This window comes from Rhinolophus hipposideros (genome assembly GCF_964194185.1).
Source record: "Rhinolophus hipposideros genome assembly, chromosome: 11".
NCBI classification, from domain to species: domain Eukaryota; kingdom Metazoa; phylum Chordata; class Mammalia; order Chiroptera; family Rhinolophidae; genus Rhinolophus; species Rhinolophus hipposideros.
In genome coordinates this window covers 64681333-64702341 of record NC_138057.1, presented here as the reverse complement: position 1 = coordinate 64702341, position 21009 = coordinate 64681333, and the positions used below count along the sequence as shown (strand labels likewise).

General features: G+C 34.6%; 1 protein-coding gene across 3 annotated transcripts in view; it reads right to left on the bottom strand.

Annotated features, from left to right (window-relative positions):
* The window catches only part of KIAA1958, a 129397-nt gene that overhangs the window by 10453 nt on the left and 97935 nt on the right, over nt 1-21009 (bottom strand). For all 3 annotated transcript variants that reach the window (XM_081065401.1, XM_081065402.1, XM_081065399.1), the window contains one exon: nt 6049-6221. In XM_081065401.1, the coding sequence (XP_080921527.1) occupies nt 6049-6221 (173 nt within the window). The remainder of the gene's footprint in view (nt 1-6048; nt 6222-21009) is intronic.

Below are 21009 nucleotides of genomic sequence, written 5' to 3'. Positions count from 1 at the left end.
AGGTGGATTATTATGTCGAACAACGAGGTTTCTTGATCTGGATCTGGATGATTCCGACAATGTGACTTGCATTTGCAGGCACAAACGTTTTGGCAGTGGACTTCCGGAGTTTGATTCAGTAGGTGATGTTGTATCCATTTACAGGGTCTGAAAAAAATATTCTGGATTTATATAAAAACGTCTTAATGGAATCAAAATATGTACATCTTATGGAATCTATATATGTACAAAATATGTACAAATACTTATTACTTATATGTAGCTTCATTTATAATGGTTCTCCTGCTACTGCTTGTGGTAATTTCATACAGATACTCATAAAATAATTATGATAATCTGTAGGAGTAATAGTTGCAACGGAATGATTAGTAACATCTACTAAATGTTCATGGTTTATGGATCAGCCAAAATATTTCTTGCACAGAACTAAATTTTTGAAAAACTAAGGCCCAATAAAAAGTTAATACACTAGGTCGTGTGACCGTGCCAACGGTTAGAGGATGCAATGTTTCTCAATTGCAACAACAAACATTCAGGGAATAGTGTGGCATGAAGTAATTGCACATTCAACGGTTACTTCAAACATTTTTTTGTGAATTTCTTCAGCGATTATTGCAGAAATTGGATGAAGATAATCTGGAGGAAGTGTGGTTTGTTTTGGACAATGTAAGCCCCCACAAAACTCAAGAAGTATCGTGATCTTGTTGGTCAGACAAGACACATTTTATTATTTCTACAACCATACTCTCCAATGATGAACCCCATTGAAGTTTTTCAAAAATTAAGTTCTCCACAAGAAATATTTTGGCTGATCCATCAAGCCATGAACATTTAGTAGATGTTATTATATTAATCATTCCGTTGCAACTATTACTTCTACAGATTTTCATAATTATTTTATGACTATATATATGAAATTACCATGAGCAGAGGTAGGAGAACCGGTATAAATGAAGCTATAGTAAGTAAATAAGTATTTCTGATGTTAAATAAATATTTTATGTTTATTATTAAATATGTGCAATAAAATGTTTAATTTTAACATTTTTATATAATTTAACATTGGATTTATTTTTATTACAAAGATTAAGAAAACATTTTTGTGGAAAAATTTGATCTGCAAAAGGATGAATTTGATTTGCAAAAGGGTGAATTTGGAGTGCAAAACCTGTAAAATGCTTACTAACATTATCTCAAAGTTAAGAATCAGAGTAAAATGAAAATGTGTTGATGAGATGCAGTGTCTTTCTCATTGTGTATGGTATGTAACAAAGTATGTAAAATCGGAACAATTCTATTTTTTCCGAAATGGATACTCTCTAGACCGGCTTCATTTATATCGATATTTAACTTACCTTGAATTTGTATATTTATAAGAAAGCGTTTTTTTCTGTAAGTAACTTGTGATTTAAAGTCATGGCAGCCTGCCAATTGACAGCAATCTGTTTACAATGTATTGATCAAATTAATGTATGTGTATGTATCAATTGGTCGCCTGTTGAGTGCTAGTCAGTACGGCTCGCCTCATCGCATAAGTAACTACAAATAAAAACAGGAAAAAAATGACATTATTGTGTTACTTACCTTTATTGTCATCCCTAAGGTGAATTTGATTTGCAAAAGGGTGAGTTTATAGTGTAAAATCTGTATTTGAGCCAAACTGATGACATATGCCGGGGAGCAAGATCAGGGATAATGTTTTCTTGCTTCTTTGCATGTCTGATAACTTTTGTTCAGTTTCCAGACATTGTGAATTTTATTTCTTGTGAATTTTATTATATAAAAATGTCAGGCTTAAAGCCTGAGAGATAATGGCACTTGTCTCATTTGTTACCTTTCTCTTAGGAATCAATCAAGTCCTGTGCTGCCTGTCCTGTCCAAAGAGTGTTTCATATCGTGTTTCCCAGAAAATAAGACCTAGCTGGACAATCAGCTCTAATGCGTCTTCTGGATAATTTTATACTCATATAAATAAATATTCTTAAGCTTGTTAACAGTTCCTTGAAAACCATTTGATCCTTTTGGGTCTTGTTTTTTATATTTACTTTAAAAAATGAGACATAGTTTATATGTGTACTATATTAGTTTCAGGTGTACAAGATAATGATTTGATATTTGTATATATTATAGAAATGATCACAGTAAGTCTAGTTGACATCCACCACCACATATAGTTAAAAAATTTTTTTCTTGTGATGAGAACTTTTAAAATTTATTCTCTTAGCAACTTTCAAATACATCCCTACAGTATCATTAACGATAGTCACCAAGCTGTATATTACATCCACAGGTCTTTTGACCATCTTCACGCATTTTGCCCATCCCCCTGCCTCTAACAGCGACCAATCTGTTCTCTGTAAGTTCATTTAAAAAAAAAAGATTCCACATATAAGTGAGATCATACAGTATTTGTCTTTCTGTGTCTGACTTATTTCACTTAGCATAATGCCTTCAAGCTCTATGTTGTTGCAAATGGCAAGATTGCATTCATTTTTTATGGCTGAATAATATTCCATTGTATATATGTACCACAATCCATTCATCCATCTATGGACACCTAGGCTGCTTCCACGTCTTGGCTAATGTAATTAATGCTTAAATGAACATGGGGGATGCATATATCTTTTGGAGTTAGCGTTTTCATTTCCTTCAGATAAATGCCCAGAAGTGGAATTACTGGGTTGTATGGTAGTTTTATGTTTAATTTTTTGAGCCACCTCCATACTGTTTTTCATGACTGTACCAATTTACACTGCACAAGGGTTCCTTTTTCTCCACATCCTCACTAATACTTGTTATTTTTTGTCTTTTTGATAATAGCCATTCTAACAGGTGTGAGGTGATATCTCATTGTGGTTTTAAATTGCATTTCCTGGATGGTTAATGATGTTTACCACTTTTTCACGTACTTGAGTCTTGCTTTTTAAGATTTGATGTGTGGGATTAGGGCAGAGCTCATTCTAGAGTTAATTATTCTCCACATCTGATGCAAAACCTTTCTGAGTACTCTATCCCATGAATCCCGAGATTTTTCCAGTCTGGCTGGTGGGAACAGGTACTATTTCCAGGAACCGACACCTTTAATTCTTTCAGGTGGTTTTTTGCAAGTCTTGGGTGATTTTCTCATATGCATATGTTGATCAGTACTCAGCTAAATATCTGAGGGAAACTGTCTTCCTTTCTCTCAGGTGTAGCTTTCTACTTTCGAATATGCTGTCATGACAGTTGTAACCACCTTGCTCTCTGGACTCTCAGCTCCATTTCCTCAACTCAGCATGTCAGCTGAGCTCTGCCTTCATTCTCCCTCCCTGCACCAGAACTCTTGGGAAGTCTCTCAAGGCAGCGCTCGTCAGGCTTACATTGTTCCCTGCTTCTCAGAGATCACTGTCCTTTCTTGTGCATTATAGAGCATCTTGCAAAATGTTGTTTATATCGTTTACCTGCATTTTGGTTGTTTCAGGCAGGAGGGTAAATCTGGCCTTCCAAATTGGCTAGAAGTTAAAGACTTGACTGAGTTTTCTCCTGGTTATGGGTCACATGTCCCCATTTCCCTATGAGGAGTAGTATTTGATTGGATGCTCGAAATTGTGGATTTTACATTGTCGAGTTCTGGATTTGTCAAACTTCTTCAATGAACGTTGGGACTGCTTTCTAATGTCCTTATTTTCTCTGCCTCCTTAAACTCTGGTCTCTCTCTCCCCTCAACTCAGCAAGACTGCCAGGCTTTGTTTGGTTCCCATCCCCTTCACTGCAGTTCAGAAATTGCCTCTAGGCTTAAAGCCTGAGAGATAATGGCACTTGTCTCATTTGTTACCTTTCTCTTAGGAATCAATCAAGTCCTGTGCTGCCTGTCCTGTCCAAAGAGTGTTTCATATCGTGTTTCCCAGAAAATAAGACCTAGCTGGACAATCAGCTCTAATGCGTCTTCTGGAACAAAAATTAATATACGACCCGGTCTCATTTTGCTATAAGACAGGGTCTTTATAATGCAATATAATGTAATATAATATAATGTAACATAATGTAACATAATGTAATGTAATATAATATAATATAATATAATATAATATAATATAATATAATATAATATAATACCGGCTACAATATAATGTAATATAATGTAATACAATAGAATAGAATACTGAGTCTTTATATTAATTTTTGCTCCAAAAGATGCATTAGAGCTGATGGTCTGGCTAGGTCTTATATTGTGCTCAGTTTTCTAGTTGTTACAGCTGGAACTTTTTATTCCCTTATGGCCATAAGTGGAAATTTTAATTTATTTTCAAATCTGCTGGATCATTTTGATTAGTATTTTAGCTTGTACATTTTTTACAGTATTTTCGATCCACAGTTGGGAGTCCACATATGGGGAGGGCTGACTAGAGTTATATGTAGATTTCTGACTGCACAGTGGTCATGCCCCTAACACTCACGTTGTTCATTCAAAGGTCACCTGTAATTCTTTTCATTTCTATAAACATTTCATACATACTTAGCCTATAATCCACTATCTAAAGTCCTGGGTGTCTAAACCTATTATTTGTTGTTTCTATTCATCCTTACTTGTGGTGATTTATTTCCTGGAGTGGCTTGTGGTGTTATTTTTTTAAATGAGTACATATTTAGTTGATCTCAATCTCCCCAAAACCTGAGCACCTACACCCTGGATGGTTTCCTTCAAAGACTGCTAGCATATGACTCCGCAGAGCCAGGGGACACTACTGACCTAGAACTCCTTCAGGCCCCTTTCAGGGTCTGCTCCTCAATCAAGGATTCTTCAGTTCACATACCTGTCTCTTCTCTTCCTTAACAATGTTGTCAAAATATGCCCTCAGGTAGAGCCCTGCCTTTCACATGTGTTTACTGTTTACAGCTCTAGTTTCAGCTTTTTTTTTTTTTTTGCCCCTATGGATGGTTCCCTTTCTTCTTCCAAGTACATCAGAACATCAGAAAGGCGCTTTGCAGTATCTAGTGCACCATGCTGCCAGACGTAGAAACCTGAATTTCCTATTTTATCTCTTATGCCCTCAACACATCACCCACACTTAGAGATGTCACCTGCCCATGGGTTTCAATTATGACCTTTATTTGCAAGACCTTTAAATTTATACTTCCAGCTTTAACATAGCCCCATGTTTTATATCCCACATTCTAAACGTTGACATGTTTAGGTGGATATCCATCTGATTTAGACTTAATATATCCAAATCCAAATACAACACCTTTCTCTTCTGTCTCTACATGTCTAAGAATTTTTCCTTCCCTTCACAAACCTCAAACATTTCAAGTTGGAAGAGATTTTTCAGAACTTATTTTACAACTGGGGAAAACGAGGACCAAGGATATTAAATGAAGTTTTGCTCATCACTTCTAATTAATTTGTCTCAAATATCACTTTCATTATGTTTCTTCCCATTCAAAGAACTTGAGTGGTTTCCCTTGTGCCTAAGCCTTAAGACGCTTGCAGATCTTATGGTTGGAGCATTTTCCCTATTGTAATAGTCCCTTCCCCATTGCCCCCGGAATAATCTTTCAAATAAAATCTCTCCTTACAAACAAAAACAAAAACAAAACAAAATTTCAATGGTTTTCCAACATCCACAAGATTGCAGCATAGCATTTAAGCGGTATCAAAATCTAGTTTTATGTCCATTAATCCCATATATGAAGCCTCTGCTATAGGCAAGTGAGTCTATCCTTCCAAATCTTACTCGTCTTCACATCCCTCAGCCTATGGAAGATGCCTGTCGTCATCCAATTCTGTTGAACTTCTACCTCTCCCTCAAAATACAGCTGACATATCAGTACTTTTGTTAGTGTCACCAAACTGAAATGTACCCAACTGAAATTTTTTTTGGTCTTTCTGATTTGTAAATTCATAGAACACTTATTACATGCTGCTTTGTACTATGGCTATTTTTCTATGTTATGTTCTTTCCAAGTTTCTCCAGGCAGAAAGCAACTCTTCTGTGTTCCCCACAGTGCCTGCCACCTGTAGCTCGGTGACGTTGGCTGAAAGAAGAAGTAAACTCAAGAGTTCCTTACCTTGGTGATGTCTGTGTGATCTTTGAGCCCATTGGTCATGCACCAGTATCGCCACACATTCAGGGCGTACCGCGTGGCTTTGGTAGTATTTGGGCTTACTGCACTGGTACACAGATCATTCAACTCATCATTAATATTAAACACAGGAAATTTGTTGAGCTTAGTAGAATAGGCTAGAAACAGAAAAAACAAAAGGCATTAAAATAATTTGCCATTCCCTTCTTTAGTGAATTACATCTTGGGATCATGTTAAATAACACAAGACTCCTAAGAGATAACACTTTTGAAAACTGAAATGTCTATCAAGTATACGCCTATTAGGATAAATAAAGTAAGGAATGACATTTCTAGCATGAAATCAATACAGTAATTCTGCATCTAATGCCAACAATTCTGCCATATAAACTAACGGATACACTAATGCAGACATTCCAACAACAAAGGGGGGAAATGAATGTAGAAAAACAAGAATGTTCTATCTAAAGTTTTCACTGGAAATAATAGCATTTCTATTAACAGTAACAACAAAAAAATTGAAAGAAGACAAGTTAACACATCCTTTCTCTTTACCCTTAGCAGACGAAGAAGAGCTGTTATTTCTCAGTAACATATAGTCTCAATTGCCTTATGTGCCATCCAGGGAGGCTTTAATTAAATGGTGTTAGCTATTTCTTTAATTCTTTTCATAAATTACTGAAGAGAATGATATTTAAACCCTGATTCCACAACCCATCAGCTAGCTAAGAATCCAAATGTCAGAGGAAAACAGATTTTAAATTGTAATTGCCGATTACTTCAGCTGAAAAGTGGTTTTCCTCAATTTATCCACTTTAAGCATTAGTTTCCGAAGAGATAATCGATGCATAACCATTTGCTGGCCTTCTACGTTGTCTGGGCTCTACTATAATCAGGCTTAAACTGTTCAAATTGTGGTGTTAGGAGGGGAAAAAAAATCAAGGTAGACTGCCTCCAAGTAAAAACAATGGCAACCTGTACTTCATCTAATGGTTCGACTTTCCCTGGAATGTTTCTATTCCCTGGAATGTATTCAAAAAAGGCACAAAAAGGCCGAGAAATAGCAAAATAAAGTTAATACAATTACCAATGTTGCCTGCAAATTGGCTACACTTTACCTCAGTCACCTCACCTTTCACTGCTCCTGGTGAGGGACTCACCACCAGCCTCCTGCTGTCCCCAGCACCCACCCCCATCCAGGGCACCCAAAATTATCCTGAGAAATCTCCCTATAGTCTTCGTACCCATCCAAATCATCTTTTTTTCCAATCCAATTCCAAGTTCACGTCTACATAATCCTTCCCCACACTACCCAACTTCCTTATTCTCCTTCCCTATGTCTCACATTTGCTTTATTACTCCATGGAACTGCAATCTAATTGTGTCCAGAATCTCTCTTCAATTGGTTGGTATGCTCAAGAGACTGTGTCTTCAACCCTTTAAGTCTGCTGTTGAACTGATGAACACACAATTTGCTTTAATAAATGTAGATTTATTAAACAATGCTAGAAATTGTATCTGAAGCAATGAAGTCATGTGGGTTTGTTCCTCTCATCACCCTCAGAAACTGAGCTAACATTATTTCTGGAACTCGCTTGAGATTAAGGATGCTAGTATAAAATTTATTATTACATCTAGCACTAACTGAATGCTTACTATATGCCAAGAGTTATATAAATTATCTGTAAGCTCTAAGACACCCTATTGTTGTACCTATTTTACAAATAATGGAACGGAAACTCGTACATTTAGTTACTTTACTCATCAGTCATCCAGTATTTACTGTGATGCCCTCTCTGCGCCAGGTACAGGGCTGTCCCAAGTGAGGGGGTCAGCAAGTGCCCAGGTCAGGATATGAACATGGGTCAAAGGAATCAGGTACCACAGGAATAGTTCTCAATCAAGAATCCAATTTAAATATTAGCCCTTTACGAAACGTATATCCTGGCCCCCCAAATTTACTTGGATTAACCTTCTGTGAGGAAAACTAAACCTGATTTATTTAGACAGCCACTATAGTTTCACTGTTTTTTTTTTTTTAACAACAAAAAAAAAGGGACTTATTTGCAACACAGCCCCGTCCCCATCACTTCAATACAGCACAGGCATAGAAAAGAGTCACACTGCAAGATAGGATGGTTAAGTTTAACTATTATGTTCCACAATATGACCTTAAATAATTTCATTTTTATCACAGGACAGAGACTATACACTGAAAATGGAAACCTCTTGTTTCCACTGAAGTTTTGTCAATCGCGCCAACAATATCCTGTATGTGGGAAGGGGTCCAATTCAGCATCATGTGTTTTATTTAGTTATGTCCTGTTCCTCGGGCTTTGATTTTCCTCACCTGCTTTGACTCTGACACCTCGCTGTGATCTGCCTTGCACACAGATGTCCTTATTCACTCAACATATGACACCCTGTCCTGGGCCATCCTCTTAACCACCGACACCTTTCTCACTCCAAACTGACATCACATGCTGGGACGCCCTCATCACACTTCTTGGGCTATGATACCTCACACCAGGCCACCCCCATGCATGGAAGCCCTACTCACTCCAGGAAGGCTCAGACTTTTCACATAGGGCTTCTCCCCGTATCTCCCACTATTCTACGGATGCCCTCCTTACCCTGCTCAGGCTACCACCCCCAATGGATGCTTTCTTTCCCAGTTCAAGCTCTGTTACCACTTGCCAGATTACTCCCTATTAAAATATATTTCTTGCCCCAGTCAGTTTCCTACACTCCTCACTGGTCAGTTCTCCTATGCAGATGCCCTCTTTACCCTTTTCGGGCTTCAAGCCTCACTCTAAGCCATCACAGCTTTTTCAACACACATATTTTGCTCTCATCCACCAACAGCTTTGAAACTGAATAGTTCAGGAAGAAAAGGGAAGAAGAAGGAAAGGGGAAGATGAGGAAGAAGGGAGAGAATTCTAGAACATTTTGTTAATAGACAATGAAACAATTATATACTTCTAAATAAACCCTTGGTGAAAGGAAAATAATGGGAATCATTTTTGGAAAAAGTCAGTGGTAAATATTTCAAACTGAATAATGACAATACAATGCGTCAAAGTTGTGGGATGAAATTACTGCAGTGTCTATAGAACAAATGATAGCATTAAATTCAGAGATTACAAAAGAAGAATGGTTGAATACCAACTGTACCAGGAAATTATAAAGATAACAACAAACATAGGCAAAAGGTAAAAAGAAGGAAACAATACATATAAAAACAGAAATCAATGAAATAGGAAAGAAATTTACACACACACACACACACACACACACACACAAAACAAAACCCCAGACAACATAATGTTAAGAGATGCATTTGAAAAGACTAACAAAATTGATATATGTGTAAGAATAAAAGAGAAGGCACAAATTACTACACCAGGAATGAAAAGACGGTGTAGTTATCACTACAGATCCTGCAGATAATTAAAAGTCAGTAAAAACATATGAAACACTTGATGCCAATAAATTTGAAGTTTTAGATAAAATGGACAAATATCTAGAAAAGCCACAACTTACCAAAACTGAACAGGAAATAAAAAATTTAAATAATCCTACACTCATTAAAGAAATTGAATCTATAATTTATCACAAAAAACTTTCAGGTTCAGATGGATTTCATCAGTCAATTCTTTTAACATTTATGGAACTAATAATGCCAAATCTAAAGACTCTGCTAGTAAAGAGAAAAAGACGGAATAGCACTGCGTCTCTTACAGATCAGCAAAACTTTTCTATAAAAATACGACAAGAACAGTACAATAAAATTATAAGCCAACACAACTCATAAACAGACACAAAAATCCTTAGCACAATATGGGCAAATTGAATGCCTACCGCACACCATAAACAACAAAAAACAATTCTAAATGTGTCATGGCCTAAATGTGAATGGCAAAACAAAGTTGCTAGCACAAAATATAGGAGACCATTTTTGTGACCTTGGGGGTAGCTACATATTTTTCAACACGCCATCAACATTACTACCCCAAAAGTAAAAGATTTAAAATTGGGTTTCATTAAAATTAAAAAGACATTTATCAAAATGCACCATTAAGAGGGTGAAAAGGCAAGGGACAGTGGGACATCCAAAGTGCGTATACCTCCCAAATCAAGTAAAAGGAGATAGTCCAATTAAAAATGGATGCACTTGCATGAGCACTGCCCAAAATAGGAAGTATCACTAATATTTTAGGAAATATAAATTAAAACACATTCACCGAAATGTCTAAAATGAAAAACAAAACCTATAAACATCAAGCGTTAATGAGGATGCAGAATAAGAACACTATATTCGGCTGGTAGGAGTGTCAGTTTGCACAACCACTTTGGAGACTAATTGGCAATATATACTCAAGTTGTATATACACATATTCTACGATCCCGCAATCCTACACCTGAATATGTGCCCAACGGAAATGTGTACATGTGTATTAAATGTATGTATGTGTGGTCCTAAAAGCATAATTAATAATAAATAGCCCCAAACTGGAAACAACTCCATGTCCATAAACAATAGAATGCCTATGAAATTGTAAACACAATTAATACAATAAATTATTTTAAAATAACAAAAAGGAATGAACTACTGGAATGAACTATATGATTTATAGATGAAATCTCAAAAATACAATGTTAAGTGAAAGAAGCTAGACACAATAGAGTATGTTGAAATGGTTCATTTATATAATTCAAAAGCAGATGAAATGACTCTATGGTAAAGTAATATAACTGTCACTTTAGAAAGGTAACAGAGATGGGACATGAGGGAAGCTTCTGGGTAATGCTCTATGTCTGCCTCGGGGTGGTGGTTACAGCAATGTGTTTGCTTCCTAAAAATTAATCGAGCTGTACACTAATGATTTGTGCACTTTTCTGACTGTATAAATCATTAAGAAAATTTTCCAAAACTTCTTAAAGTTAAAAATGTATATACAAACCTAATAAATGAAGAGTTATAAAAAAAAAGTTATACCATGTACTTGGATGGGAAGGCTCAATATTATCAAGATATTTAATTTCTTTAAGTAATTTTTAATGCAATATAATTCTAATTAAAATCCCCCTTTTTGTTATTACTTGTCAGGTTGATTCTAAAATTTATCTAGGAAAATGCATAAGAAAAGGCAGACAATTTTGAATAATTGGGAGGCCTTGTCCTGAAAGATATAAACATGTATTATAACACAGCAATAATTTAAAATTTAAGTTCTAGTAAAGAAATAGACGAATAGATCAATGCTACAGAAGAGAATCCAGAAAAGATTTGTGTAAAGATGCAAACTGAGTATATAATAAAGGCTCCAAATCAAATTGCTGGAGAAAGGATGGACTCTTCAATAGATGCTTTGAGTAATAAGCTACTGAGTTGGAAAAACAAAAATAAAAGCATATTTAGATTCCTATTTTATATCTCATACAAATAACAGATTTCTAAATGGATCATTTTTTAAAAAGCTATTTCCATAACGAAGACAATTTTCATGATTTGGGGAGTAAGAAAAGCCTTTCTGAGTATGACACAAGCCAGTGGTATAAAACAAATGTATTAACACATCAAATGACATAAAAATTCAAAAGTTCTGCACTGAATAAATCTTAAAAGACAATAAACAGACCACCTATAAAATACTCATAACACATAAAGTGGCAAAATTCATATGAAAAGTTCCTACAAATCAATTGGAAAAAGATAACCAAGAAAATGGACCCAAGATACGATAAGCAATTACTCATAGAAGAAATACAAATGACAAAAAGCATTAGCAGTAATTAGATATTATAATCAAAATAAGATGTAATTCATTTATCAGATTGGCAAAAATACAAAAAAGTCCATTTCTAAATGTAGGCTAGGATATGGGGGAACTTGCACTAGTATAGAAAAAAATTTTGAAGGAGACGCGTCTATGGGACTTACACGTTTTACAATATGACTATATTATTTTTGCAAGTTATAAAAATCACTTAGACTTTGGAAATGCGTATGTAGGAAAAATAAAATGTTTTTATTTGACCCAGCAATTCCTCTTTTAGAACTTCATCCTAAGGGTGTCATTAGAGATATGTATAAAAAGGTATGCAGAAGGTATATTTATAAAAGTGAAAAACTGGAAACAAATCCAATCCAACAAAAGCATTATAAAATAGATTTTGGTACTACTATGCAATGGAAAACTATTAATATGTAGCTATGTAATAATCACACTTTCAAAGGTAAAGATCTTTTACAAATGTAGAAAACAGTAAATACACTTTGACTACAATTTTTGAAAATACAGTTGACCCTTGAACAACACAGGCTTGAACTGCATGGGTCCACTCACACACAGGTGCTTTTCCATAAACACGTATAGTCTGCAAAGGTATTTTCTCTGGAGTTTTAAAGTTAACAGTTTCTCTTCTCCAGCTTACTTTATTGTAAGAATACAGTATATAATATATATATATAACATACAAAATATGTGTTAATTGATTATGTTATCAGTAAGGCTTCCAGTCAACTGTAGATTATTAGTAAATTTTTTGAGAGTTAAAAGTTATATGTTGATTTTTGACTGGACAGGATTGGCACACCTACCCCCCATATCTTGTTTAAGGGTCACCTGTACATTTATGCTTAAAAATTTCAAAATAAAACACCAAAATGTTAAAAGTTATTTATGGTAGTAAGATTCCCGTGATTTTTTCCTTCCTATTTTATTGTAATAGTTTTTGCCAAATTATTCACAATGAATATTTATTGCCTTAATATTTAAAAAGGATTATAAATTTTAATAAAGAAAATGCTTTAAAAAATAAGTTCAGTCTGAAAATGTTTGCCACCAAATTCAATGTGTGCTTTTAACATTATCTCTTCAGATGACATTTCACCAACATTAAGTATATTATATGTATAAGCCACTTTAGTCACTTGAAATCTTTGTGGAAAAGATTATAAATAAATAAATAAATAAAACTATAAAAAGAAAACATTTTCTGACTTGTAGGCTAAATATTACTCAACATAAATGCTAACATTCTTCTATCAGGTAAGTAAAATTTGTCATAATTTAAATGAGTAACTTGTTTCTTAAAGTACTAGGAAAACATAAACTAAGTTACAGCTATTTATAAAGTAATTTTAATACCATTAAAAATATTATCACACAAAAATAGTCATTATTTCTATTTGCAATATACAGCTTTCTATAAGACTTTGGTGGATTATTCATATATATGAAAGGACTACATTTGCATTTCTGCGTAAGATTTGACCATGAGAGAGAACATTATATTTTCGGGTGTTTTAATATGCTTTTCTTCATTAAATAATTTTAGTGACACAACAAAGATGTTAACATTTAATAGTTAATGATAATTAAGTTAACATTTAATTATAATCATTTTGAATAACCATTCCTATTCTGCTCAAAGAACATTGTCAAATGTGCTCAATGCAATGAATGGCACATGAAGAATTATATCTGACCGAAAAGATTTTCCTAAACATGAGGACGTCTGGAACCTGACGTCGACTTCGTGTGGTATAACTGCACAGTTGGCCGAAACTGCTCCCAATAGTGAGTTTGCAGTGGCGCATTCTGCTCCATTTCCAGGGTTTAAGGGGTTGGGGATCCAGAAAGCATAGGATTAATTCAGCTGTAAAAGCCTTGCTGAAGTGTCTTCCCTCCCCCATGGGCTGTTTCTGAGCACTCACATGTAGAAAGGCCTCTCCCTCCACAACTTCTCTCCATCCTCAGTGGTTAGAAACACTTGGCATGGAATGCTTTGTCCAGCATGCACTGAGTATATGAGGCTAATGCAGAGTGACCACGACAATTTTGTTTTTCATTATATGGCTTGTTTTTAAATTGTTTGTCGTAGCTACAAAAATCAGCCAGCTTTGCAGAAAACCATTTATTAAATGAATGAAGACTGCATATACCCAAATACAGACAAAATATTGTGATTAAAACATACTCTCATAGAGACATCACTGACACTCATTAGCTGATTTTATTGGACTGTTTTTCTCATTTCCATAAGGTTTAGGCTGTACCAACAAATACTGAAAACAATAGAAAATTACACTTACATTAGAGGCAAACATTATACACACAATGGAATAAACCACTGGGACATAAAACTAGAATTTTATTTAGAGCACAAGTACACAGACAAATATGAAGCAAAAACAGTGAGCTGATAAAGATGAAAACACCTTCGTGTAAAAGATCAGTGAGCAGCAAAATAAAAATGAAACCAAGAAAATACTCTCATTAACAAAAGTTCTATTACAAATATTAACCAAGAGTATCAAAGTCACACATTTTAATATATTAACAAAAGATTCCTTCCACTTCAATTCACCTTTCTCCTTTTTTCCCCACAAATTATAACTGCAGCAGCTTAAGATAATTTTTAATATGATTAGAGTGAACAGCACACATGTGCTTTTTTCATGTACATCAGTTAAAAAACAAGTGAAAAATGACAATCTATCAAATAGCGGGAAAAGTAAATGTACTTTCAAAGAACAGTTCTATTTTTTTAAATAAATTTTTTTCTAAGCGTTAATTGTGGTGGTTATGTTTCTAAAAAGATGCCTGGTATTAAATTATACTGACTAAATTGATAAATTTACCTTTTTATTTCCAATTAACTTCTAAGTGAGTGGTAAACGGACTCTTAAAGTCATTCTTATAGTTTGTAAGAAAGATGGAAGACCTTATTTAAGTTGAATACAGTATTTATTCTACTAAACCACCAAAGTTCCTCATTTCAACAGATCAATGAGTCATATACAGTGATTCTGTTGAATCCAAATGCTTCCAGTTTATTCTCACCAGGTTTCAGCCTATAGGGTTATAGTTACATCTTCAGATTACAATGAAAAAAGTACAAGCTATTGCTCACCAAAGGGCTCATGTAGCAAATCTATGTCTAATGATAGCAGTGGAAAAAGGTTTAAAGTCAAGGTGGAAACAGACTATAAATTAGAAGCCTAATAAGTATATATGTATAATTCGATTAAAAAATCAACCTAGGCTAAGAGTCTCAGGACAGACATACAAAATGTACAGAAGAGCCACAGGGGGTGAATATATCTAAGAGCAAGATTCAAATAAATGTGCCCACTGCTATCTAATAGAAACTGTTAATGTCAATCATCAGGATATATCATGCCATCATCTTTGGTGTCCAAAATATAAAAGAAATTCTAAGTGCAAAGGCCTTGCCTGAAAACTCCCAATGCAGGAATCAAGAAATACTTTAGTGTCACTCTGGAGGCCAGTGGACAAGGGTAGAACTTCTTTAGAATATGCATAATTGAATTTCCTTTTATTGCTTTATTACCTTTCTTGAAGGGCAAATGTTGAAAGCACATTCTGGAGAAAAGGCTCACAGTTAAAAATCTGCCTTTCTTTTCCTTTAAGCAAAGAAGTAGCAGGGGACTTGATGAATTAGTTTTAATATTCTTAGAATTAAACCAGCATTTTCAGCAGCAATGTTTCCAAATTCAGCACTGGCTGTCGCCATGTATCTGACTGTCTCACCAAAAGCCTCTCTGTAATTTAGCTTATCCCTTTATTAAAGGAATCTTAAAATTATAAACCCATTGAACAGACAGAATGAAACCCTGCATGAAGTGAGGAATTTTGGCACGTTGGTGCAAAAGGCTCTTAAAGAAGTAGCCTTCTTTTCTTAAGATTTTATGATAGTTTCTATTCCATTTTAAGAGTATAAATGTATATTGACATTTCTCACATGTTGAATTTTTACAAATAATTTAGTAGAATTCATCCACTGAAATAATTTTCTATTTACTTTCAGAATTTGTTTGGAATTGTTGAGGCAAAATGGAAATACTAGGAACCAAACTAAAGACAGGTGGGAATGAAAAAATTTTGATGGTCATGAAGCAACCAAATATGTTAAATAAGTCCATGCAAATGCTGAATCTAAAATTTAATATTTGGGAACTGAGGTTTCCATGGTCCCACGTATACATAATTTAAAAACAAAATATTCTTATTAAATGTAATTCGAACATTAAGCCATGATAATGAACAGAAATAATGTATGCACCTCATAGCCCTCTGTTATTTCATTATTCAACCTAAAAATATCCAGATTACGGGAAATTATGCTGCTACATTGTCGGCGCTCAAGTATCAGGAAAAAAAATATTTAAGGTGGCGGTGGGGGATCAGAAATCTTGCTTTCTCTTTTTGCAAATGTTTCCCTTTCAAAGAGTTGGGGATAGTATACAAGAAAAGTTACCTGGAAATATCTATAGGAAATAAGATTTTGAAGTTGGCACCACTTGACAACTACAATATTTCCTTCTGTAGAGACCACTAAGTGCTGGCTCAAAATATTAAACAAGTACATACTTCCACAAGTCACACAAAATGTTGACTGGCACAGCCTCTGAGCACAGTTTTTCAGTTTAACTACAATAAGTGATAGCAGCAATGGTTAACAATTCCACATAAACACCACAAACACACATATGAAAGAGCACCCTACAACAACATGCAAAACCTCAACAATGACGTCACCGAATATTATACAATGCATAGAAATTGTAATGGTTTTTGGCAAGATTTTTTTTTGTAACAAATACTTTATAAAACAAAAGTTATTTTGTTATAAATGCTATTTAAAAAGTTGTAATATAATGGACTGTAGATATAAAAGTTTAGATAAAGTTAATCTGAGTGGATTAATACTAAAATGGACTTGCTACTTTAGTATAAATAAGTTAATTTCTAGTGGAAGTATACTAAGGTATCTGATTTATAAAATGTAAGAACTACACAAAGTAAACAGGCATAAAAGTCACTTCAATACAGTATGCACAATTACTGTTAGGATTCTATATTGCTGATGTCTTCCTAATTCTACCTACCACAAATAAATGAATGCCAAATATTTTCAAAGCTCTTTGAAATGAATGTATAATGGTAAAAATGATAATTCCTGTGTAATTCTAATTCCAAAGAACATCAGAAGTTTAGTAAAATTCAACGTTGCATTCAAGACAAAATTTCATTGTAACTTTTTCACATAAGAAAATTTCATTTTTTTCTTCCACTATGATTTAGTAAGTGTAATTTATAAAGTAAAAATTTGTAAAACTTTTCTATTTATGCTTGAATTCATTTTTTAGAAGAGCAAGCAGGATAATATGAGAATTCACAAATATTTTGTATTTCTACATCTTCCTCCTGTAGGTCTCTTTCATAGTTCCCATTTTCTTTCCCCTTCCTATCTCTAAATAAATTCACTTCAGAAGAATTCTAATTATGTTGATAGAAATTTGATCATTTTGATTGAAGAGAAGTCATCTCCAAGATGACTTTTTAAACTTTACATAGACTAAAAAAGGACTTTTTAAACTTTACATAGACTGCATTCAAAACCAATAGCATAGATGCTTTGAGGCTGGATAGTCAAATGAATACCAAAATTTTTTAAGTTACATTTTAGTTTAAAATCTCTGACTGCAATTCCTATACTTGAAAACGGTAGTTTGTCTCCCCTCCATAAATGAAAACTAAATATAGATGGGTGAGGCTAAAAGATGTTTCAAATAAAAAGGCGAACGATTACATTTAAAGATTATTCCATCAAATTTCAAAAGAAGTTGCTAAAATCAAGATACAACACCACACAATGAGAAGTGAAAAATTTACATGCAAAAAAAAAAAAAAAGCCTACGTGAATACTGGCAGCTTGAATCTACTCCTAATAGAAACTTGATTGAGGAATTAACGTTTTAAAAAATTTTGAAAACAAGGATACCCGCTCTAACTCAGGAGAAAGGTAGGGTTGCTTTTCCTCCCTAAGCTCTATTTACGGACTAAGTCAAGATGCCTGGATTCCAGCCTTGGCTCTGACTCGGACAGGAGCACGCACCTGGGCCTTCATCTAATCTCTTTGGGGCTGTTCCCCTCCTGTACATTAGATGCTTCCAATCCTATTTTACAGCCCAGTACACCTGCGTAATAGAGGCAAGAGCTCATTCGGTCTAGTGAGTCTCAAAGTAGGAAGGTAAGGGAACGCGAGAGTTCCTGGGAAAACTGTTTCACAATGCGTCGTTCCCTTTGCAATCTCCGTTTCCTTGACCTCCAGGCCCGCTCCCCTCAAGAGGATATGGTGACTCCTATTCTTCACAGCACTGAAAAATCACTGGGCTAGATGATTTCTTGAGTCCTTTTGAGGTCTAGCCTCTATGATTATAATTCAACAACGATAATGGTTTATATTAATGCTCTGACCTAATTAATACTCTGATCGAATTAGTATTCAAACCTTATCTATATTTAGTCTAATTCCACTAGGTCACGGTTTACATAAAAACCCAATTTAAATGTATTAAAATGCTATCTTTTTAATAATAATGCAATCTTCAGTATCGTATCAGGTCTTTCTTTCAGTTTTGGTAGGCCCTATTGGTCATTTACAAAGAGGATGGACCACAAGAAAACTGTTTTCTCCATTTAGGAAAGTGAAATCAGCGTTGGTGGCAGTTTACCAATAGCATCCCCTCTTTTCTGTTTTTATATCATTAGAAATACAGAACCACCACCAAGATGACAGACGCAGTGTGTTTCTTTATCCCAGTTATATTCTATGGCAAGGATCTCTTAAAATCATCTTAGCTTCATTACTTTGCCTTATAAAAGGCTATGCATTCATATCATCTCAGCCAGCTCCAAGTGGGGAGGAGAGGCAATGCTTGAACACCATGCATTAAGAAAAAAACATAAAAACAATCGAGGGTGCCCTTGCTATGATGTGTTTCTTTGTAACTATCTGCAGTACACTGTATGGTGGATGTGCAGACATCTGTCTTGCATAATTAAGAAAAATACATTAAAAGTAATCCAGATCTTAATTCTTTAGTATTTATAACTATTTTTTTCATGAATGAACATTTAAAAATTACCTTACTGCACTAAATTATCATATACTCCCCTTGATATTTTTTTCCTCTAGGTTTAGAAGTTTATTTCCTTTATTACGTGGGAGAAAGTATTTATTTATAGTCGCTAAGTGTTACAGCTTTATTTTGTCTACAGAAATAAAAGATCAAAATAAATCTTTCCGGTAACAAAAACCAGTCAGAAACAGGCTGAGTAAAATCAGAAGCTTTTGTCTCTAATATGCATATTAAACTGCGGAGATAGTCAAACTAGAAACAAATCTGAATGGTTTCACAATCAATCTCTAATTCTGAGAATCATACAGACAGTATTTTTCCCCAAAATCTTTGTTGTAAATAATCATGACTGATCAAAAAAAATTAAGAACAATATTGTTCTTAATTATGTTAACTTGCTGGCACCACATTTATAGGCAAGACCAAATTTCCTGACAGGCTGGCAACCAGTATTTAGTATCTGGCGAATGGCAGTACACTTTTGGGCTTATGAGGGGTGTTTTCTCTGACTAGAACCTCCCCTTTCCCTGTCTGAATTAAATGGAACTCTCTTGAAACGGGGTAAAAACAAATGCCAATCATTTTTAAATATGTAATTACGTGTACACGTACACACTCATCTCCACAACAAAGTGTCCTTTAAAGAGTGACACAAATTTTTGTTCTCTACTCATGGCTGGGGGGAAATGAACTCTGCTGACCTATCTCAAAATAAGTACAGTAATGGGGCCTCAACAATGTGCCACCAAACATGACAGGTGATGGCACTGCTCTCAATCAATTCGGAGTTGAATGAATATTGATGATTTTATCACACCAGGGATTTCATTGATAATTTACCACTTCAGAGGGTCTACAGAAGCACAGCAAATCACTTTGTGAACAAGCAACTACCGCAGAAAATGACGGTGCTTAATAGTATCTGGATCTAGTTTCAGATCCTGATGCTCTTAAGTATTAACTGTGACAGGGGCAACCCACTGACTTCTCTGGATTTCCTCACTCAGAAAAGAGAAATAATGATATCCACCCTCACAGGACTACGGTGAGAATCAAGTGAAACAGCTCACGGAAGCACTTAGTACTATGGTACACTGTAAGAACTCAATAAATGATAGTCAGTGATGACAATCTGCACATTCTCAAGCACGCATACCTATGTGAGCACAATGGATGGTGCAGAAATGGCTTGGCCTTTTTATTGATTTTAAAACAGGCTCTAAGGAAGATTCTCCACAAAATACCCAAAGCAATATTATGTTATTCTCTAACAAATCAACATATTCAATGGTTATTGTACAAAGGTTGGGAAACTATGAAAAACAGTACTGGCATAGAGTTTTTTGATGGGCTCTCAAAAAATGAAATAAAACTTTTATTACAGTATCTTTTATAAATTTGTTGAGAGCAGGGACTATTTATGTATCTTTGTACCCTCCCCGTGTCTAGACACTAGGTGCTCAAATATTTGTTGACATGATAACAAATTTTCATCTCGGGTAAGTCACTTGATTTATTGACACCTGGAAGCTAAGTCATAGTACATGGATAAGTTAATACGATGAAGGTTTCAGCTAACAATCACCTAACTGAAAAACCAAAGAGACCCAATCTATGGTAGAAACTTTTTAGATTAACCTTTTATAGATCAGGAAGTGATTTAACATAGGGAAAAGTGAATTAACTTGGGGAAAACTTAACATCAGGAAAAACAATTGTAAAATAACAAACATTTTAAATAGTTAATGTGTATTTATGGATCATATTCAGACCAGCCCTATTAACCAAGGTACCAAATGGAATCTTAAGAATAAGTTCTGTTGGATAAACATCTTGAATATCACTAACCTTTTCAAACAGTATGGTTTTAAAAAAAATATATACCATCTATGGTTTTCAATAGCCAGTCACTCACACGAACCTAGGAGACTGAATTATGCAGCTATGTCATCCAAACTGACAGATGGGTTTGGCATTGTCCTTACACA